This window comes from Budorcas taxicolor, chromosome 4, assembly GCF_023091745.1.
Source record: "Budorcas taxicolor isolate Tak-1 chromosome 4, Takin1.1, whole genome shotgun sequence".
Classification (NCBI taxonomy): Eukaryota; Metazoa; Chordata; class Mammalia; order Artiodactyla; family Bovidae; genus Budorcas; species Budorcas taxicolor.
In genome coordinates this window covers 11,367,099-11,389,453 of record NC_068913.1, presented here as the reverse complement: position 1 = coordinate 11,389,453, position 22,355 = coordinate 11,367,099, and the positions used below count along the sequence as shown (strand labels likewise).

Genomic DNA, 22,355 nt, shown 5'->3' with positions numbered 1-22,355 from the left:
ATTAACAAAAATAAAAATTAAATATAGGAACAAACAAATTGGGGGAGATTATTAGCCTCCCTTCTTCTGTAAGAATTCAGCATTTTTTTACATAGTGAGCTCATTTAACATTAAGTTTCAGTTTTAGAAAGGTTAATTTGACTGTCCTGATAGTTTAAAACCCACTTGTCCCACATATTCCTTGTACTCAGGAATGTTCCTTAACTCTACCTAGAAGTGATGCAGCTTTCTAAGCACCTGAAAGTATTTTGACTAATTTGTAGTTTATTGTGAAGTTTCTGTGTTTTGAAGTATCCATACCTTTCTTTGTCTCCTTGTCAGCTCTGTTGTGATCTCCTTAAGAGCAATGATCATCTGTGATACAGAGAAACACTGCTCACAGAACTTGACATGTAGCTTAGTGTTTTGCCTATTAGTAGCCTTTATTGATTAATTTCTGTTTGAGGAATGGGAGTTATTCAAATTTTAAATCCTGTAGAAGAACCAGAGTGAGTCTGTCCACTTCAAGAATTAATTTGCTTAGAATTGGAATTTCCTGTTAACATAAAGGTGTATTTCTGCTTTCTTTTAAAATGGAAAATGGTTGTAAAGGAGTAATCATTTGAGTCTTCAGTTACAACATAGGTAGTGTGTTCAGAATCAGGGATATGTATGTTCTAACACATTTCCTGTCCTTAAGGACCTTAGAAATTCCTAACAATATAAGATTTTCATGGATTCTTTTTTTTTCTCTTGGTTCTGAGTTTTGTCAATTGATACCTGAAAGTATTGCTTAATTTTTTAAAGTCATCTTCATGTTTGAATTATAGACGCAGGGACAGAGCTCATCGGGAGATCAAGAATATTTTCTACAAGGCAATCCAGAAACGCAGAGAGTCAGCAGAAAAAATTGATGACATTCTCCAAACTTTACTAGAGTCTACTTACAAGTAAGAGCTCTTCAGATCACATATTAAACTGAAGCAGGAAATTCTACATAAAAAACATAGTTAAATAATATGTACATTTAAAAAGTAATAATACTGGCAAAAATTAGTAGATATGACCTTTGAACTTCATAAATGGATGAGACATAAATTACTGGGATCCTGTGCCTTACTGGAATTTAGTACCGTGCATGTGAAAAGTTTGCTAGTAAACTGCAATGAAGTCTTTGTAATCAATGTCATAGTTTTTATTGGCCTCTCTTCTCTAAAGGGGAAAAAAAATTGGACTTTTGATGGGCAAATGCAAGAGGAAAAATGAACTACTTTTTATGTAAAGGTTGGGGCATGAAGTGCGTCTGCAAATGTTACATTTGTGTGCGTGGTCCATTCTGTAGGGATGGGCGTCCTCTGACGGATGATGAAATAGCAGGCATGCTTATTGGACTGCTCTTGGCAGGGCAGCATACTTCTTCAACCACTAGTGCCTGGATGGGCTTCTTTTTGGCCAGGGACAAAACACTTCAAGAAAAATGTTTTTCAGAACAGAAGACAGTCTGTGGCGAGAATCTGCCTCCTCTGACTTATGACCAGGTTTGTGAGATTTTCAGCTTCATTGCTGCTTATGATACTGAGTGTGTGTGGCTGATTTTTAAAGGGGACAATTTGGGATCTTCTACGTACTATAGAATAAATTGATTATTTTTAGAAAATTCATCATAGCCTCCCCTGAAATGTCCTATTCCTGGATCTGTTTGCTGGTATTTTGTTGAGGACTTTTGTCTTCCCTTTTTACAAATCTATTCAATTTCTTTTTGAGTTAGTTTTTAGCAGTTTGTGTCTTTCTAGGAATTTGTTTCATCTAGGTTATCTAACTTGTTGGCAAACAGTTGTTAAAGTATTCTCTTATCATTCTTTTCTATTAGGTCAATAGTGATGTCTCCTTTTAATTCCTAATTTTAGTAATTTTTACAGTGATAGTTAATTATATACTATAAAATCCACCTATTGAAGTATATAATCCACTGGTTTTTAAAAATATTTTCAGAATTGTGAAACCATCATCAGAGTTTCATTTGAAAATATTTACACCACTTCCAAAAGAGGGCCACGAGCAGTCCATTTCCCCTGCCCCTGGCAACCGCTAATGTATATTTTGTCTTTTTGTATATGCCTATTTGGACATTTCATATGAATGGGATCATACAGTATGTAGTCTCTGGTGACTAGCTTGTTTCACTCAGCATGTTTTTAAGATTAATCCATGTTATAGCATGTATCAGTACTTTAGTCTTCTTTATTGTGAAGTAACATTCCATTGTGTGGTTATACCACTTTCATTAACCTCTTCATCAGTTGATTGACATTTGGATGCTATGAACATTTGTGCACAGGTTTTGAAAAAGCTGAAACTAATGATTTTTGCTAATGTTCTCATGCTTTAGATGGGTAGCTTTTTGCAGGCCCTTCCCTGCCATTCGTCAGAGTGATCTGTTATCTTGGCTGACCACGGACAGCAATAAAACTGTTTTTATTCAGCCACTCTGAACTTGTTTGTATCCTGTTGCAGTATGTTAAATGTTTTTAAAACCTGGAAAATGTTTCTCTTTTTAGCTCAAGGATCTCAATTTACTTGATCGCTGTATAAAAGAAACATTAAGACTTCGACCTCCTATAATGACCATGATGAGACTGGCCAAAACTCCTCAGGTGAGTCTCCTGGCTAGAGGTTTTCCTCTGTGGCCCCAAGTTTTATTTATCAAAAAGAAATAGTGTAATATCAAAGAGAACTTTTTAAAGATGTAGAATAATCACTTGTACATAATTTTCAATTTTACATATTCTAGATATAAATATTTTTACGTAACTGCAGACAATATACAGGCTCATCCGATCTCCCTACATTTTAACAATTAGGGCTTTTACAATGGAAGTGTATTTTTTCCTTGGTTTTTAAAAAATAACATATATGTAGTTGTAAGTAATTGTTTAACTGTGGAACTGTATAAATTGGATTGTGAAAGGCTTCTTGAAATCCCATCCCCAGCCCCATGGCATTATTTTTTTAAATTTGTGTATATCCTTCCTGCCCAATGTTGTGTAATATGGAAATCATCTTGAGTTAAAATAATTTTTAATTGGCCTACTAGCCAGTTTTAAAATATATGTATATTTCATGCATATCAGTGCTTTATTATACAATGATCTGATTATTTGGTAGACTATTTTAAAGTTATCTAATGAAATGTATTGCTTTCATCTGTAGACTGTGGCAGGGTATACCATTCCTCCAGGACATCAGGTGTGTGTTTCTCCTACTGTCAATCAGAGACTTAAAGACTCATGGGTAGAGCGTCTGGACTTTAATCCTGATCGCTACTTAGAGGAGAGTCTAGCATCAGGAGAGAAGTTTGCTTATGTGCCATTTGGAGCTGGTAAGATGATTACGCTTCATATTTGAATAGTTACTTCTGGTAACATATTTGTTAAATAATCCATGTGGATTTTATTTACAAATATCTTCCCCTTTTCTTATGGGTCCATGCTTGCAGACATTTGTAGGAGTATAATCTCTGCAGGTTGGAAGAAATGTTTCATTGCTACTAAAGGAGACAGTTCTGTGAATCCTTACATAGTGTTCTGTTGCCTTTTGTAACCTATCTGGTTTTATAGTTCTCATTTTTGGAGTCTACCCTGTTTTCCCTTATCATGCTATTTAAAGCTCTTTGTGAATTCTGTTTTAAAGAACCGTTGAAGTTAGCACACCATTTGGGCATTTCAAGCTAAATATGCTGAGGTAATCAGCATTTCAGAAAAGAGTAACGGCACGGAAGCTTTTCTGGATTGTTAGTGAGCTTTTGGTTCTTTGTCTATGTATTCTTATAATGTTCTTTAAATTTGGATAGTAGTCATGTATGGATGTGAGAGTTGGACTATAAAGAAAGCTGAGCGCCAAAGAATAGATGCTTTTGAACTGTGGTGTTGCAGAAGACTCTTGAGAGTCCCTTGGACAGTAAGGAGATCCAACCAGTCCCTCCTAAAGGAAATCAGTCCTGAATATTCATTGAAGGACTGATGCTGAAGCTGAAACTCCAATCCTTTGGCTACCTGATGCAAAGAACCGACTCATTTGAAAAGACCCTGATGCTGGGAAAGATTGAGGGCAGGAGGAGAAGGGGATGACAGAGGATGAGATGGTTGGATCGCATCACCAACTCCATGGACATGAGTTTGAGTAAGCTCTGGAAGTTGGTAATGGACAGGGAAGCCTGACGTGCTGCAGTCCATGGGGTCGTGAAGAGTCAGACATGACAGTGACTGAACTGAACTGAAATTTGGACAGGTAGTGCCTAACTGTGCAAACCTATGCATTTCGAATAAGATCCTAAAATAATGCAGGCTGACTGCTTTTCCTCCAGTAATTTCTCTAGTCATTGGTACTTTGTACAGATAAACTGTATTCTACGACATTTGATTTCTCCAAAAAGACTGTTTAAGTGACATGACTTGTTTATCATTGGTCACACCTTTTCCTCACGTAAATCAAAGTATAAAGTCCTTTGGGAACTTTAGATCTTAATAACTATTAAGACCCCCTCTTTGAGCTTCCATAATTTGTTAGAATGGCTCACAGAACTCCAAAAAGTTTGCTTACTGACTGATGGTTTTAGTTCAGTTCAGTCGCTCAGTCGTGTCTGACTCTTTGTGACCCCATGGACTGCAGCACGCAAGGCTTCTCCATCACCAACTCCTGGAGTTTACTCAAACTCACGTCCATCAAGTCAGTGATGCCATCCAACCGTCTCATCCTCTGTCGTCCCCTTCTCTCCCTGCCTTCAATATTTCCCAGCATCAGGGTCTTTTTGCATCAGGTGGCCAAAGTATTGGTTTCAGCTTCAGCATTAGTCCTTCCAATGACTATTTCAGGACTGATCTCCTTTAAGATGGACTGGTTGGATCTCCTTGCAGTCCAAGGCACTCTCAAGAGTCTTCTCCAACACAGTTCAAAAGCATCAAGTCTTCGGCGCTCAGCTTTCTTTATGGTCCAACTCTCACATCCATACATGACTCCTGGAAAAACCATAGGTTTGACTAGATGGAACTTTGTTGGCAAAGTAATGTTTCTGTTTTTTAATATGCTGCCTAGGTTGGTCATAACTTTTCTTCCAAGGAGCAAGCGTCTTTTAATTTCATGGCTGCAGTCGCCATCTGCAGTGATTTTGGAGCCCAAGAAAATAAAGTCTGTCACTGTTTCCATTGTTTCCCCATCTGTTTGCCATGAAGTACAGGACCAGATCCCCTGATCTTAGTTTTCTGAATGTTGAGCTTTAAGCCAACCTTTTCACTTGCCTCTTTCACTTTCATCAAGAGGCTTTTTAGTTCCTCTTCACCTCACTTTAGTTCCTCTTCATCTGCATATCTGAGGTTATTGATATTTCTCCCAGCAATCTTGATTCCAGCTTGTGCTTCATCCAGTCCAGCATTTCTCATGATGTATGCTGCATATAAGTTAAATAAGCATGATAACAATATATAGCCTTGATAACAATATATAGCCTTTTCCTATTTGGAACCAGTCCGTTGTTCCATGTCCAATTCTAGCTGTTGTTTCTTGACCTGCATACAGATTTCTCAAGAGGCAGGTCAGGTGGACTGCTGGTTTACTGCAGAAGTATACAACTCAGGAATAGCCTGACTGAAGAGCACAGAGCAAAGCAGAAGGAAGGGGTACACAGCTGCATGCCCTCTCTGGGTGTGCCACCCCCACCCCCAAAAGTCACCTCATGTTGCAAATTCAAGTTGTGGTTCAGAGGGGCTTGTTATGGATAACAAAAGGCTCTTTTCTTCTTTGACCTTTATTGCTCTCTTCACTTAAGAAATTCCAGTGGTTTGAGGAACTCTGTGCCAAGAATGGTCGACTAAATACATATTTGTTACAAATCACATTATCAGAGGTTGTGATACCTCTAGTAATGAAGGCATATTTGAAGCCTTAAGTCCTGTAACATGGTTCTCCTCTTTCACGGTTGCTTTGGAGATCTAGTCCTTTGCATTTCTCTCTGCATTTTGGAATCAGCTTGCCAGTTTTTATACATATATGACCCTTTACATCTTGATGTGTTGCTATTTTCAGTGTATTAAATTCCTTTTCCATAATCATTTGAAATGGCGTTTAAAGTTTTGATCGGAAGGTTCATATTATTAACTTTTAACTATGGGTCTCTTGGAAGAGATGTTCAGAATATTCTAGTTTATCTCCAAACTTGATTACCACTGTGTGTTTCAAACGTTACATATATCAACCTAGATAGATGCTGGGTTTCAGGAAAAAAACAATTGGAAAAATCATTGTATAATACCCCTGTGCTGCTTCCCCTAACAGACATTAAAAATCTCTTGGGATTTTTATGGTTACTTACACTGTTATGAAAAGAATGTCTCTTTACTATAGTATCTGTATATCTGCTTTCCACCTTTAATTAACTGTAGATAAGCAAATTTTATCACTCCAGACTCAAAGAGATGAGAAAGAATTCCAACCAATTGTTATGGAAACTTTTTTTTTCTTTTCTAGGGCGTCATCGTTGCATTGGGGAGAATTTTGCCTATGTTCAAATCAAGACAATTTGGTCCACTATGCTTCGTTTATATGAATTTGATCTCATTGATGGGTATTTTCCCACTGTGAATTATACAACTATGATTCACACCCCTGAAAACCCAGTTATCCGATACAAACGAAGATCAAAATGAAAAAGGCAGCAGGGAACTAAAATCTGAACATCTGTAAACTGCGAAAGCACTGAAGAGAATGAAGTTTATGATACAACTCCCAGTATGCTTTTTTTTTTTTTGAGTTTGTAATTTTAAATAAAGTTTATTTAAGCTTACGGTTTTTATGTATTAACTGAACAGCACCATCAAATCCAATGGCATTTCAGAAATTTCCTAATAGTTTTATGATGGATACTTCATATGCTCTCTTTAAGGAAATCAAGCTCATTAGTTTGGGGGTAAGGATCTTTGGTAACTGGCAGATTCTAAATGACACAATTTCCAGGTGTTAAGAGCATACATAGCTCTTGGCAAGAAAGTTCAGAGTATTCAGATCTTGTACTAGATCTCCAAGTATAAAAGCCCAGTGAAATATCTGGAAGCCTTAGGTTTTTCATTCATTTATTGGGCAGTGTATGTATATGTAAGGATGGGTGGGGAGGGAATAAACACATTTAAAGCCTTGGATAAAAGAGAATCCTATTGTTTTGGTATGATGATATTTAGCAATGATGGAGCTATATTGTAGGAAAATATAGCCTTTGAAATAGCTGGAAGCACTGTCCGTAGGAAACAGATTTCTGACAATGACTAATTATATTTCCTAAAAAATAATTAGTACAAAAGACTGCTCGTGTGACTTGACCTAATTACCGAATATCACATATTTATCTGCCTGATAAATTTGTATCTGGGTCCACACAGTTCCATCTGTGTGGAAGTCCAAAATAAAGTACTTCAAGGATGTTTTGTTCTCTTTGGCCCAAGGTGATTTCCATTTCCTCTCTAGAATCTAATCAGGGGTTTTTGTGATTAGTTCTGTTAATTTAGGTTAACAAGCTTTGTTTTTTCTTTGTTAAATACAAAACCTGAGATCAGGAACTGTGGCTTTAAGACAAGGATAATACAGTGCAGGGTTTCTTGGGCGTGTATTTCACTGGTCAAATTCTGTGAAGCCTGTGTTCAAGAATCAACTCAAATTATAACTGGAGATGCGACTGTGTATTACAGCTCTGTTTAAAAGGTTAGATGTCTCATGTTAAGCTATTTGTGAAGGCAAAATCTGTGTTGAGTTTTTCACATTAAACTATCTTTGAGAGTATAGTCTGTATTCACAAATTGTGAAGTGTGTGGTTCAATGAGAAAAATTCAGGAATCTAGGAACTGGGATGGGAAAAAATAGTGCCATTTTTATTTGTACTAATTTCAAACCATAGTATTTTCTTTATTCATGAATTTAGGTAACCACATTAGTATCAGCAGTATCCATGATTCTGCAAACAGAAATCATATACTTTTCATATCACATTATAGATAGATGTCTTGTGACTTTATCACTAAAATTATGGTATTATAAGTCTGCCAGATCTGTTAGATCTTATTTCTTTACTCACCACAAAAATTCTTTACAGTATGTCTATATAACTGGTTCCCTTGCAATTCTATATACTGTATGTTTTTAAAAACATTCTTCTGGGGACTTCCCTGACGGTCCAGTGGTTAAGACCTCACCTTCCAGTGCAGGGGGTGCAGGCTGGACCCCTGGTCAGGAGCGAAGTTCCCGCATGCCTCGGGGCCAAAAGACCAAAACATAAACCAGAAGCAATACTGTAATAAATTCACAAAGATTTTAAAAATGGTCCACATCCAAAAAGCATTATTTTGAGAAGGGATCCATAGTTTAACGAGATTGCTAGACAGGTTCATGGCACAAAAAAGTTAAAACTCTGTGGTAAGGCTGGTTCATGTTTAGTGAATAGTTATAAGATTTAACAAAATTTAGTTTTCAACTACAGGGTAATTATTAAGAAGCATTAACAAGTCTGACTGTGGAGGCCTAATGTTATAAGCAAGAGTACCTCTATGAGAGCATCTTTGAATTGGATAGCAGGAATGCTGCTTCACTGCTGAACTATGGTTAATAAAATTTAAGATTTTGCATCATCTCTGGGCATGGCTTTGAGGAAACACCTTTGGATACAAATAACCCTAAATTTATATAATTAGGTAAATATGGATTAATCACAAAAATACCCATTTGGCTTCTAAATGACACTGTATGTAGACTTAAAGTTGATACAAAGGCACAGAGGAAAACTCTTCCTCGATGTGGAGAAAGAAAAATCCCGGTAATATTTAATTCTAAAATTAGGACAACTTTCTGAATCTCTAAATACTACATATTTGAGATAAATAAGGTGATATGTACTTCCATAGGCTGAATGCTTGTGTCTCTCCAGGTTTGTATGGTAAAGTGAACCCCCAATTTGTTGGTGTTTGTAAATGGGGGAGGTGATGAGGTCAAGGGGGTGGAGCTCTCACGAGTGGGATTAGTGCCCTCATAAGAGAGACTTTAGAGATTACCCTTGCCCCTCTGCCATGTGAGGACACAGAAAATAACAGTCTACGAAACTAGGAAAATAGACTCTCACCAGATAGCAAATCTGCTCAAATCTGCTGGTGCTTTGATCTTGGACTTTCTAGCCTTCAGAACTGTGAGAGATAAATTTCTATTGTTGAATAAACCACCCAGGCTATGGTATTTTGTTACAGCAGCCTGGAGAGACTAAGACATGCGCTGAGAACTAAGGCTCGTTAAAAATGTAGAAGGTTCTTTTTGGCTGCACCTTGGAGCTTGCAGGGTCTTAGTTCTCTGACCAGGAATTGATCCTAGACCCTGGACAGTGAAAGCATAGAGAAAAAATAAAATAACATAAAAATGGGCTTTAAAAAAAGAAGTGAGATCCTAGTATTTATGGGAAAATAGCTTTGAGGCTAGATGCTTTATTGATTTTCAACTTTTAAAGTCAAGCTATGGACAAAAACATAGCAGATATGGTGCTGATTGTAAGATACATGGAGATATTAACACCTTTGACACTATGATAGGAAAGTTTGGCTTCAGGAGATTTTAGGGGAGGGGGAGGGGGAACCTTAATATCTTCATCTTTTGAACTGGAAAACCAAAAGTTACCATGAAAACTTGATGAAGAAAAGAAACGGAAAGGTTTAAGATAGTCTCTCAAGTTATAAAAAAAATCAGAGCAGACAAAAATTAGCTATAGTATTGATATTGAAAGGAAAGGAAGTCCAATGTTAGAAAATTAAAGGTTAACTGTCTTATTGGAAAGTCAATAGACCATACTGAGTAAAATATATCGAGAGTTGATATGTCTGGAACTAAAGGTATTAGCACATACTGCAACTGTAATTGTTGTCTATCAAAAGAATTAAAAATATCAAAACTATCCTTGAGTCTAAGGTTGGAGCAGGAAGGATGGGGCAACATTAGCTTTGCATCCTAAGCTCTTGTGAACATTATAATTTGTAGAAGTGGGCATGTGCTGTAAATATAATTTTAATAAAAATGTAATAAAATGTTAAATTATAAAAAAATGAAGAAGGTTCAAATACAGTGTAGTTAAAACGGTGAAGTCATTTTTATTTCAGTACTTGACAAAATACCCCATAAAATTCAAAACTTCTACCATTATACAAAAATAGGTCTCTACAAGTGATATTATCTGTCTTCATCACCAGTAGCAAATATATTAGGCAGAAACATGTAACTTCAGTAGCCTTATAAGAAAAGTGCAGGACACCTCAAGCTACACATTCAACTGTATCATAATGCCGAAAGTTTAATCTTTTCACCCATTAGATAAATAACACAATGTTTATAATTTAATCATTTAAATTAGCATTCCACAAATATACACGTAATTGAATGATTATTGTGCATGAATACATACACAGTGCTTATATGTACAAATTCCAGTTTGTTTTCATGTGCTGGCAAGGGCTTTGTATACAATCATAAGCTGTGTTCGCATTGGTCCCATTGAATGTCCACAATACAAAAGCACAAAAGAACCATTGACTTACAAAAGGAAATCTGTTTAAAATCAATTCATGATGTTTCAAAGGATTATCTTCTCATGCCAGCATGAAACTGAGTTGAGCCTATAAGACAGGGACAGGATAGTTCAATGACTTCAGATCAGACTGTGACTTAGACTAACCAGCTCATGACGGGCAGAAGGTTAGTCCCTGCCATTAAAAAAATGCTTCGTTTGCTCTTAAAGGAGTTTTATTCAGATTTGATTTTTTTAAAAAGAGATTTTGAATATGTATATTCAAAAGCATCTGTGGCTGTCTCCACAGCATGCTAAGTGAGATTAACATCAAGATTCTCTGTAAAGTGCCCTGTGGGCTGAATGTTCTATACGACATTTTGCTCTTCAAAATCCTGTGAAATTTAGATGCTCAGACCAACGAAGTCCAGCTATGATAGTAAGTTTCCTATAGCAACAAGTTGTTTGGGTTGGACAATTTCTTGTATGAAGAGATAAACTATTAAAAATAACCAGTGATGAGTCCTATCTATTTTGTAGGAATAGCAGGAAAAAGGGTCTCTAATAATAGTTATATATATATATATAATATATGTGTGTCTGTGTGTAGGAAAGTTGACCTAAAGGTCATTAAATTGAAATGACTGAAAACCTTTGAATCAGGAGTGAACTGAAGAGAGGGAAAGAGGTTTTTCTCACAATCCACTTTTAAGAATGAAATTTTTTGTGTGTTTTTGAGGAGGACAAATAAAAGGTCATCCTTACAGTCTTTGGACTGGGATGGCTTCCTCGCATCATACATAAAAGCACAAGGTCAGAACAAAGATTACAGCTGCACTAAGTGATTAAAGAACCCCTGTCTTCCTCTCGCCTCCCTATGCCTTATCTGCATGCTCAGAAATGACTGCTTTGGAACAAGCCCTCCAGCAGTCTCTGGAAGCTTCAGAGTATCTGCACATTGGTGCTCATCGTGCATCTCACCTAATCTTCTCAGTGAGACGAGCAGGGATTTTTTGGGGGAAGAGTGGGATCCAGGGTGATAAATCCTGTTTTGTCTTAAATTCCTAAAGTGTAGCCTGATAACTCATCCACTGAACTAGAAAATTTGATTAATAGTGAGGAAAGTCAAAGAATTTCAAAAAGAGAAAGAGTTCCAGGTCTATCTAGCACTGTGGTGCTGCCAATACTTGGTTAAGCTGAGGGTACCTGACTGTACAGTTCCAAGTCGTCTTTGCAGTGCCTCTAGCCGAGTGATGTAATCTGTCAGGGCTCTGTCGGGATCATAATTCTGAAGCTGAGAACATGCTAAGGAACCAGGGTTTAAATCAGCTGGAAGGCCTGGGTACCTATGAGATTAAAAATATGAAGATGAATCCAGATTATCCAGAAACAATGCAAGTAACTTACCAACCTACCTCCACCCTGCCCTCACAAGGCAGACCACATGTATACTCCCCAGTCTATATGTATCCCCCCACCTCTGAGTCTGCCATGTGTTAAGGAAAAAACTTGTCAATAAATTCAAAGCAGTCACTAAGTCATCAAAAGAATGTCCAACACAACTGCTATTGCAGAGAACATCAATGAAGGCTGCATACGTATAAATGCATCTTGTCCTGCAAACTTCAGAGTTTTTTTTTCATAATTCCAAAGACTCAATTTTAGTTAATGCCTTTCTTAATGTCTAGCCACAGCACATATACTGAATAATGCTTGATCAGCTCTGTTTCCTTTACCCCTGGAAACCAATTACAAATTCAAAAACTATTTTTGGTTCTGGGCATTAGCTTATGTAAACAATATATAACTAAAGACATGTTTAGCTATTTCATTGCAAAGAAGTCAAAGACCCAACAGTGTTCTTCATTCTCTGTTATTAGGACTGATGCTGAAGCTGAAGCACCAATACTTTGGCCACCTGATGCAAAGAGCTGACTCACTGGAAAAGACTCTGATGCTGGGAAAGACTGGGGGGGCAGGAGGATAATGGGGTGACAGAGGATGAGGTGGTTGGATGGCATCACCAACTCAATGGACATGAGTTTGAGCAAACTCCAGGAGATAGTGGAGGACAGGGAAGCCTAGTGTGCTACAGTCTATGAAGTCACAAAGAGTTGAACATGACTTAGTGACTGAACAGTTACAACACTGGTATAGATTTTATCAAACTCTTACCTATTCTGAAACGGCAAAGGAGACCTTGGATAGTCCAGATCTGATCTTGAGCGGTACGCAGTATGTCTTGGTTCTCCATAGAGCTCCAGCCCGCCAGAAGAATGATAAAATGTGTCAGTCTTTTCTGCACCTAAAGTAATCCAAAATGTACCTTGTAAAGAAAAGAAAAATACCAAGCCCTTGAAAAATTTCTACAAAACAGATAAGGTTCAAAAGATTGCACTATACTACACTATCTCCTATTTATAATCATTTTCAATTATTCTTGCTACAGAAATAGCAAGATAAACTGCTAGAGAAACAATAGTATAGCTTATTGTTTTTACCTTTGAACATTAGAATTTCTGATAATCTGGAACTATACCTCTAAGAAAAAATTTTACTTTCTTACTCTGAGTGAGGAGTGTCTAAGTGTGTGTGTTATGAGAAAAGGCAATGTGGATGAACAATATTAGACTGTTAGTGTTATTAAGTCCTTTCATCACTCTATTCTACTGACTTTCATTGGAAAAAACTGGAACCAAGACATACTAACTTACAACACAGAATTCGTTACGGTTTAAATTTCAGCTGTTTCAGTATAAGGATGTGTGTGTGTGTGCTCAGTCATGTCTGACTCTTTGTGACCCTATGGACTGTAGCCCTCCAGGCTGCTCTGTCCATGGAATTCTCCAGGCAAGAATACTGGAGGGGGTTGCCATTCCCTTTCCCAGGGATCTTCCTGACCCAGGGATTGAACTCGCATCTCCTGCGTTAGTAGGGAGCTTCTTTACCACTGAGCCACCGGGATGCATGTTTCAAAAACACTTCTTTTAGAATAATACCAAACCTATTTCTTCTGCCTCTGGACAGAAGATGAAAAGGTGGTTCACTACCAGTGCATGTCAGCTATGCTGTGTGTCTATAGCTCTGTGTGCTCCCCAGCTTCTGATCTCCTCCTTTTGCCTGAAATGCTGAAGCCCTAGTGTTTGAGTACAGAGAGAAGGAATTTTAACTTTTATATTACCTATTGGTAAACCCAGAAACCTGTTTACTATTGCTAAATTGTGAAAACTTCAAATTGAAACTTCCACATAATAGAGTAAGAGCAATCCAATCTCAAACCAGAACCTAAAATGCAGCTGAACAAAGAGTGGGCTCTGGAGCCGACTGCTAGGGCCACCATTTCCTACCAGGTAATTTGTTGCAAATGACAAAAGTTTTCTGTGCTTCAGTTTTTCATCCATAATTTTGCTTACGTCACAGAATTGTGAGAATACATGGAAAAGAGTGGGGCCTAGTGTGAACTAACTGTGCCATAAAAATCAGCTCTTTTACTATTCTTCAGAACAGCAAGGTCCTCAGCTTTGTTAGTTATAAGGGCTCTGCCTTTGGACAACACAGGTCCCAGAACACATTACTTGGAAGGTATGCAGTAATTTTAGAGAAATCACCAACATAAGAAAAAATTCTATTTTGACTTCACCTGGATTCAATCCAAAGCCATCCCTGTTAATATTGATGGAACCAGAACTTGTGACTCGATGCCACCGTCGAACCAAAAATTTCATTCTAAAAAAGATTCCAATGGAAAATTTCACAGAACATCTATAGTGTAAGAGTATAGACACACACTTTCTACAGAATTCAAGTCATACATTTAAATATTAATGCAGATCAAATTTCAACATAATCACATGGTTAATATTTTGTAAATGTCCCCTGGTCTGTGATGAAACTAACTGAAACAGAGCAGGGCTTTTCCCGTGAGACACAGAGGGCTTCTGCTGCCAGGACCACGTTCTGGCTTTAGAGGAACACGGGACACAAAGAGAGGAAGAGCAAACGTAACAGAAAAGGGAAGCTGGACGGGCAAACAAAGGGTGAGGAAAAATGAAAAGAGGAGGAAAGCATGGAGCCCAAGGGCAGAGGAGATGGAAGGAGAACAGAAAGATCCTTAAGTTGGCAGTGAGAGCGAGTGGGGAAGCAGGAAGAGGAGTGAGGCCATGCAGTCAGGGATGAAATACAGTGCTGGCTTCAAAAGGAACAGGGGTTGCTATGTCACAACTCAGCTGTAGCAAGTTGCTGCCTGCCCCATTCTGTCCCCAAGAGCTCATGGAGCACCAGTTTTGATTTCTTATTCCAACTAGTTTCAAGGCTCGGTTTTTAGGACAGTCAAAATACAACGAACATACGAGAGAAGAAGAAAGACAGTGACAGTGTGAAGTCCTTCAACGGTAACTGGCTCTCAAGGAGCCTTCCCGAGTCCTTGAAACGGAGATGAACAGCTAACTCTTGTGACCTCTCACTTACTGCCTGGAGGTCCGTGCATATTGCTCTGCCCAGGAGACAGTGAGCGGCCTTTGGCCTTCAAGGATTAAGTCTCTTTTCTTTGTCAACGCACCTCCCAGCACTTAACCCTGTATAGGCTGTACCAGGTAATGAAGGGAATGAAAAGAAGGAAGAAAGCTCTTTGCTTTCTCCAACCCTCTAATTCTTGTACCAGTGCTGAGAAATGTCAGAACCAGACAGGAAGCCATCTGGGAGACACAGTCTGCAGGCTGTAAGGTCCTGGCAGTGTGGAGGCCAGCTGAGAAGGGCAGTGAGGAGCTGAGAGATAGCACATGGTCCCCAGGACACAAAAACACTAATACCACCTCTTATTCTCCCTCTGCGGCCTTCTGAGGTACTTGTGAGTAACCTGAATACAATGGGATTGGATAGTACTTTAAAAATATGTCCTTTGAGACTGTCTGCCTCCTACAGAAGCAAAGGGAGGGGCAGCAAGGACAAAGCATCGAGGTGTCTGGGTGCATCCAGCCAGGTGAGAGGGCGGCGGGAGGCTGGGTCGTCAGGGGAGTCAGGTTCTTGGCTCCACTTCAGCCACATACAGAGTGAGCACGGGAGTGCCTAGCTTGGAAGGGCCAGAAAAGGAGCAGCAAATGCCCCAGCAGAGCCCAACACAGACTCAGGCCAGGGATTTCTACAGCTGGGCTGCTGGAGGGGCTGTGGTGGTAGTGCAGAAAACGAAGCTATGTCAGCCGAGGTAACTTTTCAAAAAACAGTTTTCTCCCTTATGATCTCTCTCCTTTATACGTCTGAACTAGTTCACGGGCTTATTTAGATTAAAAAAAGAGAGAGAGAGGGACCACCCAGACCGGATATTCCAGCTGAGTCACTGGCTGGCTGCCTCTGGGAGGGCCCTTTCTGTAGGGTCTGTCTGATATGAGGTGAAGTTCCCCTCCCTTACTAGAGGATGAAAACTTGCACAGAGGGAGGCATGTTTCAGTGACGGCAAGTGACTCCTACTGGATGACGACAGGGCTCAGGAGGCAGAGCAGAGAGAGAGGTCGAAAAATAACCAAGTTTCTCAGAATGCGAAAATGCATTCTCTACTCAATGCCTTTTTTCTCGACTACCTCACCTGGAAATCGCCATGGACACTCTGACGGCTGACCGAAACCTGGTGAAGCCCTTTGGTCGGTTGGTGATCACCTCCAGGTCTGTGAAGGCCGGCTGTCCCCCCATGCGGGCCAGGAGGGCCAGGGTGGCCTCCTCACACTCCTGGAACCCGCCCAGTAACAGAAGCAGGTATTTCTTCTGATAAATGAGAGCTTTCCGAAAGCTTTCTGCCCTCAGGTATTTGCCATAAATCCTCTGTGTTTAAAGGGAAGAGAAACAGAAGGACATTATTCAAACCGTTCTGCAGGGGAGGATAATCTACTCTTTATTTTTAAAAAGTAGCAGGAGTAGAACCGCTGGTACCTCATCACTGTTTTCTATTTTACCAGCAAAGTGAAAAGTAAAGCTAGACCTTGATACTTTCCACTTCCATTTAGTCCATGAATTTTAGCTCCTATTAGTCGTATTTAATGTAAATATTTTTGTCTCAGCCAAAAATAGTATAGAGCTTTTAGAGTACAGAGTATAATAATACAGAGCTACTTTTATTATTATCACCACATTTAACTTTTTCAATGTTAATATTTTCTATCTCTTTAAAAGTCATAAACTTACATTCACGCCATAGCTGGAATAAATATTACAAACATTTTCTTTTTTCTGATTTTAAGTTAACTGATTAAGGTAGTTGGATTATTAATACAGTATTCATTATGAGTCATAAGAGACGCTATTTAGAGGGCTTACCATTACCGAGCATGATCCTCTAATATTGACAGTAGTAGAGCTTCTATATGGAACTGAAAAGCTAACTTCCTGTTGGTCTACTAGGGATGAGACTGTGGGAATGGGGACCATGAGCTCAGGGTGCTGCTTCTGTGACCTCTGTGAGCTTAATCTGGTCCCAATCCTGGGCATGCTTTACCACAGGTTTTTTGTGACTAGCTAGAGACCTCATTCAGGACAGACTGAGACACCCGGAGAAACCACCTCCGTGTGGCCTAAAATTCTTTAGCCTGACCATTAGGGTTAGTGAGAGACGAAGTTAGGCAAAAGCAGAGGACCGACGTCAGGGTATGCTTAGCTGGAGGATGTCCCCTACCTTTATAGTGGCGTGCTCGGAATCAGGGCTCAGATTCTGAAGTAAAGCTTCATTCCTCAGCTCAGCTTTTAGTTTGTACACTTCAGCTTCTGCCCTCTTCAAGGATTTCTGGAGAGCCAGTTTTTCTCTGTTCCAGACTTCTTTTTCTGAGGTGATGATGGCTTCAATGTTGGGGCCACCACTGAGCGAAAACCTGGAAGACTGCAGAGGCCAGAGCCTACTTATGTGGTTTTAAAGAACAAGTCTCTGAGGAAAAATCTGAATTTAACTTATTAAAGGTATCCCTATGGGAGATACAGAGTAGTATTCAGCTTTCCCAGATGGAGAAGTTCAAAGCCAATCTCAACTGACATCAGGAGGCTCGGATGGTAAAGAATACGCCTGCACTGCTAGAGATCTGGGTTCAGTCCCTGAGTCAGGAAGATCCCCTGAGACAGGAATGGCAACTGCAGTATTCTTGCCTGAAGAATCCCATGGACAGAGGAGCTTGGAGGGCTACAGTCCATGGGGTTGCAAAGACGTGAACTCGACAGACTGACTAATAGAACAACATTAACTCTTAAGTTTATGGCCTTGCTGAGGAGATTAACTTTACAACTACAAGTCCCTATGAAAGCCTGGACCCAGAGATGTTTAGATTAGTAGAGTACTCAACTAAAAAAGTCCACAGTCTTTTCTTTTTGGCTGCACCATAGGGCTTGAGAGATCTTAAGTTTCCTGACCAGGGACTGAACCTGGGCATGGCACTGAAAGCACTGAGGCCTAACCACTAGACTGCCACAGAATTCTTTCTGTTGTTTTTTGAGAGTAGACCTTCAAAATGGACCATCTGGGTCCAAATGCCGAGCCTGTTCCAAAAGCAGTACACTGGAAAAGGTGGGGGGCGGGGGGGGGGGGGGACCAGCATGTACCCAGGGAAGCGGGTCTCTGCAGAAGCTGTATCGATGTGTGACCGTGTGTCTGACCACAAAGCCAGCCTTACAGGTCTTTCCTGTCTTCATACTGATGCTAACAGAGCTGACACGTTAGTATTTTATAGTTCTTAAATGGGAAAAATGTAAATAAATTCCCGAAGTAGTTTATTAGACTGAAATCCACAATGTAAGAGCATTTTCACTTGAGTTGTGAACACAACGAGTGATAAATAATCGACAAGAACAGGCAGAACACACATTTGAACACCTCTTCACGTGTGTCTGCAACTGGCCCATGGGTAGGAACTTCCTGGCTTTGAAGATAAATGTGTCTTGGTTTGACTACTGACCTCAGTTCTCTCATGTGCAAGGCTGGGTATGGATTAGACATTCTGAACATACACAACCCAGAATCTGGCAGAAAAGATTCCCAATCAGTCACTCAATAAACAGCTACTACGATCCCTATACAATTTTCTAATGATCCTACTACACATCAGATGCGAAGTATGCAACCATGATAAAAACAGACGTACGTAATCTCTGCCATCTCCTGCCTGTCGATACCACCTGATCTGCTCCTCCAGCTTCATGATCATGTTTCTTAAATCATTCTTTTCTTCAGTCAGGTGGCTGATATGTCCCGTTAGCTCAGTGTTTTGTCTCAGTAGTCTTTCAGTTAACGAGCCACAAGAAGCACCTGGGGACATTAAGGTAGGCTAAAAGACAAAACAGCATAAGGTCATACAAGCACAAACGTTTACGAATAATGCAGATAAAATGTGAACTCACCGAGAACAACAGATTTCATGAAGAACCATGGCTTGTGCTGAGTCTTTAATAATAACCAGGACCTCACCAGGGAGGAAAGAAGGGCATATTAAGTAGAGACAACAGCAAGTGTAAAGGTACAAGGCTTGAGTGAGTGTGTTACCTTTAAGGAGTTTCAGACATGCTTATTAAGACTGCTTATAAAGGCTGCTTTCATTATACAGATGACGGACCTAGATGTAGGTAGTGAAGACCAATGAAAGGCTTAAGGCTGGAGCATGCCATAAACAAAACTTATGTGTGACAAAGAATCCTTCGACGGTACTCTGCAAAGTAAAGTATATTAGAAAAGAAAGACTGTGTCGCCAAACTGTGACAATCAGGAAGTTATTGCCCATAGTCTAGGTGAGGAATGCTGAAGGCCTGAATGCAGGCAATGACCGAAGGCACAGGGACAGACATTTAGGAGCCAGAAGGAACAGACCCTAGCGACTGCTTGGGTGTGCACGTAAGAGCAAAGGAAAGTGATCTGTGCTGACTTTCAACTCTATCCCGGGTGATACCATGACCAGAAATGCGGGATTAGGACCGGAAGGAGGAAAGGAAGACGATGCTCAGTCTGGTCTGTGCCTGTGAGTTTCCTAAAGAGGTCACCACGGGGTATGTTTCCCTAAGGAAAGGTGTTGCGTAAATAACTGAAAATATAAACCTGGAACACAGGACAAAGGTCTTGACTAGAACCACAGTCCACAAGAAGCTAAGCTACATAAGGGCAAGATCCTTATCAGATTTGTTCATCGTAGCCTCAGAACCCAATATAGTACCTGGCACGTACTAGGTGCCCAATATAAGTATTTGTTCAATAATTAAGTCTACTGAGAATTCAGGCTTTGGGAATAAATGAGCTTTCACAGTAAGAGGACAACAATGGACAAGCATAGGAAGAAGAGGAACTCTTGAAGGTGAATGACGAAAGAAACGGAAGAAATGAGAGAATATTAACACAAAAGGTAAGGAAAGAGGATATTTTAAATGGAAGAGGTCAAAAGTATCAAATGCTACAAAGAAGCCAAGAACTACAGGGACTGAACAGATTCACCGCGTGAGTCAACCGAGTGCACTGGCAGCATCCCGAGCATGGTCTCACCAAGTGCTGCAGATAAAGGCAGCCTACTGCTGCGAGGAGCTTCAGAATGTAAGTAAGAGGCCACCACAATTTCTCAATAATGCTAATACTGCTTCCCCTCAAACTTTCACTATCTTCTGTTGGGGTAAGGCAAACGTTACTAATATTTTAAATAAATGAAACGATAAAAACTCTTTTAAAAAATGCAGTGTCAGTATCAAACGATCCGTGTAATTTCCATCGTAGCTTTGCTCTCGATACTTTAAAAAGTGTTTTTAAAAAGTCTTACCTCTTCTCCTGGCTGGTCAGTTAATTTTTGTAGTTGTAAAATAATTCTATCAATATTTTCCTGAACCCAAACAAAATCTTCATCATCTACTGTTTCAAACTGTAGTCTTCAAAAAAGAAAAAAAGGGCAAAAAGTCAAAACATATCAACTCAAGGAGCTGTGTTCCTAACACAAACATTGCCGGTCAGGCGACACTACTTCACCTCTTTTTTCTCCTTTACATAAGTGTTCTCTTTGCCTGAGTCAGGGTGTTATGAGAATTATTTTCAGGTATATGAGTTCTGTTAAAGATCACCTTCTAATGTAAACATGCATTAACTTTAAAATTTCACTAGCTACTAGTGAGGGACAGACTCTGCCCAGCTTGCCTAAGAATGCCATTTCCAAAAGCTAGCCAGAAAACTCTAACCTATTGGAGGCTTTCTGGGCTAGATGCTGTAGTTTTGAAGCCACACACTGAAGTTTTTGTCTGATTATTTCCAATTCATGATTATAGCCAGTTCCTCCTCCATTCATCTCAATCATTTTAGGATAGCTTGATTCCTTTGTCTCTCCCATTTTCTGCTGAAGAACCCAATTTCTGGTTCGATCATTGGTTAAACTCCATGTGGTTGGCTAGAAATTTTGGACAGAAAAAGAAAAATGAAAATTGTACCACAAATAGCACATCACATTCTTTCTTAAGGGAACATAATTACTGTTTATATTCCAAATAGACTTGTATAGATTTATAAATGATAGTACCTCATTTAATCCAGTATCAAAATTATATCATCACAGGACTACAATATTCTTCTAAAAGGTATTTTAAAACAAAATGTCAATTTACCTCATTAAGATTCTGATACAGAATTCTTCTACTTTCTCGTTTTTCTTCTCGTTCTTGTTCTTGCTTCTGGAATTCCTGCATAATTCCTTGCAGTCGTTTTCCTTCCAGGTCTAGCTTATAAACTTGCTGCCTTTTCTCTTCCAGTTGGCGCTGAAGGTCTTCCACCTTGGACTGAAGCTCGTGCATTTTCTTCTGTCCCTCTGTGTTGGCCTCCTGTTCTGTCTGCAGCGTCTTTCTGTGAACCTGCCTATCCTTTTCCATTTGCTGTCTTGTTTGCAAAGAATCCAGTTTGTATTTCTCAGTCTCGTTTAACAGTTCCACGATATGACTGTGTTTCTCCTCTAGCTGCTTTTGGAGCTCCTTAAGGAGGTCCTCGGAGGGTAAGCATGGCCGGGGCTGCCCACCGTCATCGCTGCTCTGCAGCTGTGCACGCAATTCCCGCTCCCGATCCAGGGTACTACTCATTTCCCGAATCCGAACTTTCTCGGATTCAAGAAGTACCTGAAGCTCTAAGTTGCGGCCTTGTTCTTCGGCTAGCTGGGCATCGTATAGCGCCCTTTGTGATTCTATCTTCTGCTGCGATTCATTCAGTTGTTGTCTCTGTTGTTCCAAAAGTTGACTCAGTTGGATATTTCTTTGTTTCTGACCCTCAAGTGAAAACTTCAGATCCTTGTAGGAGAAAGGTGAATTTGAGAATTTGTTCATGTTAATATTAGTAAAAATACTTCATAAGTATACAATTGTGCCCTTATGCTTTTATTAATACTAAGTTGGTAGTATTTGGTAAAAGAACTGACGACCATTTTGCTAATTTATATCTTCAGTAGTTAGAGTGTAAAATTATTTGGGCAGCCAGTTGATGTTCATCAAACAATATCAACAAACGAGAGTTAAGCTAAATAACACTTTCTCTCCCAACATTAATCATATCTGGTTAAGGAATATGCAGCAGATTAATAATCTTTAAAAATAAAAGTATCATATAATGTGATGGGAGTTCCTGAAACTCCTTGAATTTTCCCATGCATTACCACGTAACTAAAAATAATTGGGCTTATGGAGAAGGCCGGGGGACAAACTACTCAAACGCTATAAACATCTATGATGAAAAAAATATTGATAACTGAAGAAATAAAAGTCCTTGCTAGGCAGAAAGCTCACAATGCCTGGTGGCTACCATGGTGGACCCTAGGAAAAAAAAAACAAAAACACATGT

General features: G+C 39.4%; 2 protein-coding genes across 4 annotated transcripts in view; one reads left to right on the top strand and one right to left on the bottom strand.

The window, feature by feature from the left end:
• Positions 1-6,814, top strand: part of LOC128046414 (lanosterol 14-alpha demethylase) — a 65,663-nt gene extending 58,849 nt beyond the window's left edge. For all 3 annotated transcript variants that reach the window (XM_052638493.1, XM_052638492.1, XM_052638491.1), the window contains exons 6-10: positions 810-929; positions 1,322-1,517; positions 2,538-2,633; positions 3,190-3,358; positions 6,499-6,814. In XM_052638493.1, the coding sequence (XP_052494453.1) occupies positions 810-929; positions 1,322-1,517; positions 2,538-2,633; positions 3,190-3,358; positions 6,499-6,677 (760 nt within the window). In that variant the 3' untranslated portion in view covers positions 6,678-6,814. The remainder of the gene's footprint in view (positions 1-809; positions 930-1,321; positions 1,518-2,537; positions 2,634-3,189; positions 3,359-6,498) is intronic.
• A 3,311-nt stretch (positions 6,815-10,125) lies between these two features.
• Positions 10,126-22,355, bottom strand: part of AKAP9 (A-kinase anchoring protein 9) — a 153,202-nt gene continuing 140,972 nt past the window's right edge. Inside the window, exons 42-51 of the mRNA XM_052639055.1 lie at positions 21,140-21,808; positions 20,720-20,925; positions 20,311-20,416; positions 18,661-18,843; positions 17,211-17,411; positions 16,131-16,363; positions 14,193-14,278; positions 12,728-12,878; positions 11,759-11,898; positions 10,126-10,661 (exon numbers count right to left, since the gene is read on the bottom strand). Of these exons, the coding sequence (XP_052495015.1) occupies positions 10,627-10,661; positions 11,759-11,898; positions 12,728-12,878; positions 14,193-14,278; positions 16,131-16,363; positions 17,211-17,411; positions 18,661-18,843; positions 20,311-20,416; positions 20,720-20,925; positions 21,140-21,808 (2,010 nt within the window). The 3' untranslated portion in view covers positions 10,126-10,626. The remainder of the gene's footprint in view (positions 10,662-11,758; positions 11,899-12,727; positions 12,879-14,192; positions 14,279-16,130; positions 16,364-17,210; positions 17,412-18,660; positions 18,844-20,310; positions 20,417-20,719; positions 20,926-21,139; positions 21,809-22,355) is intronic.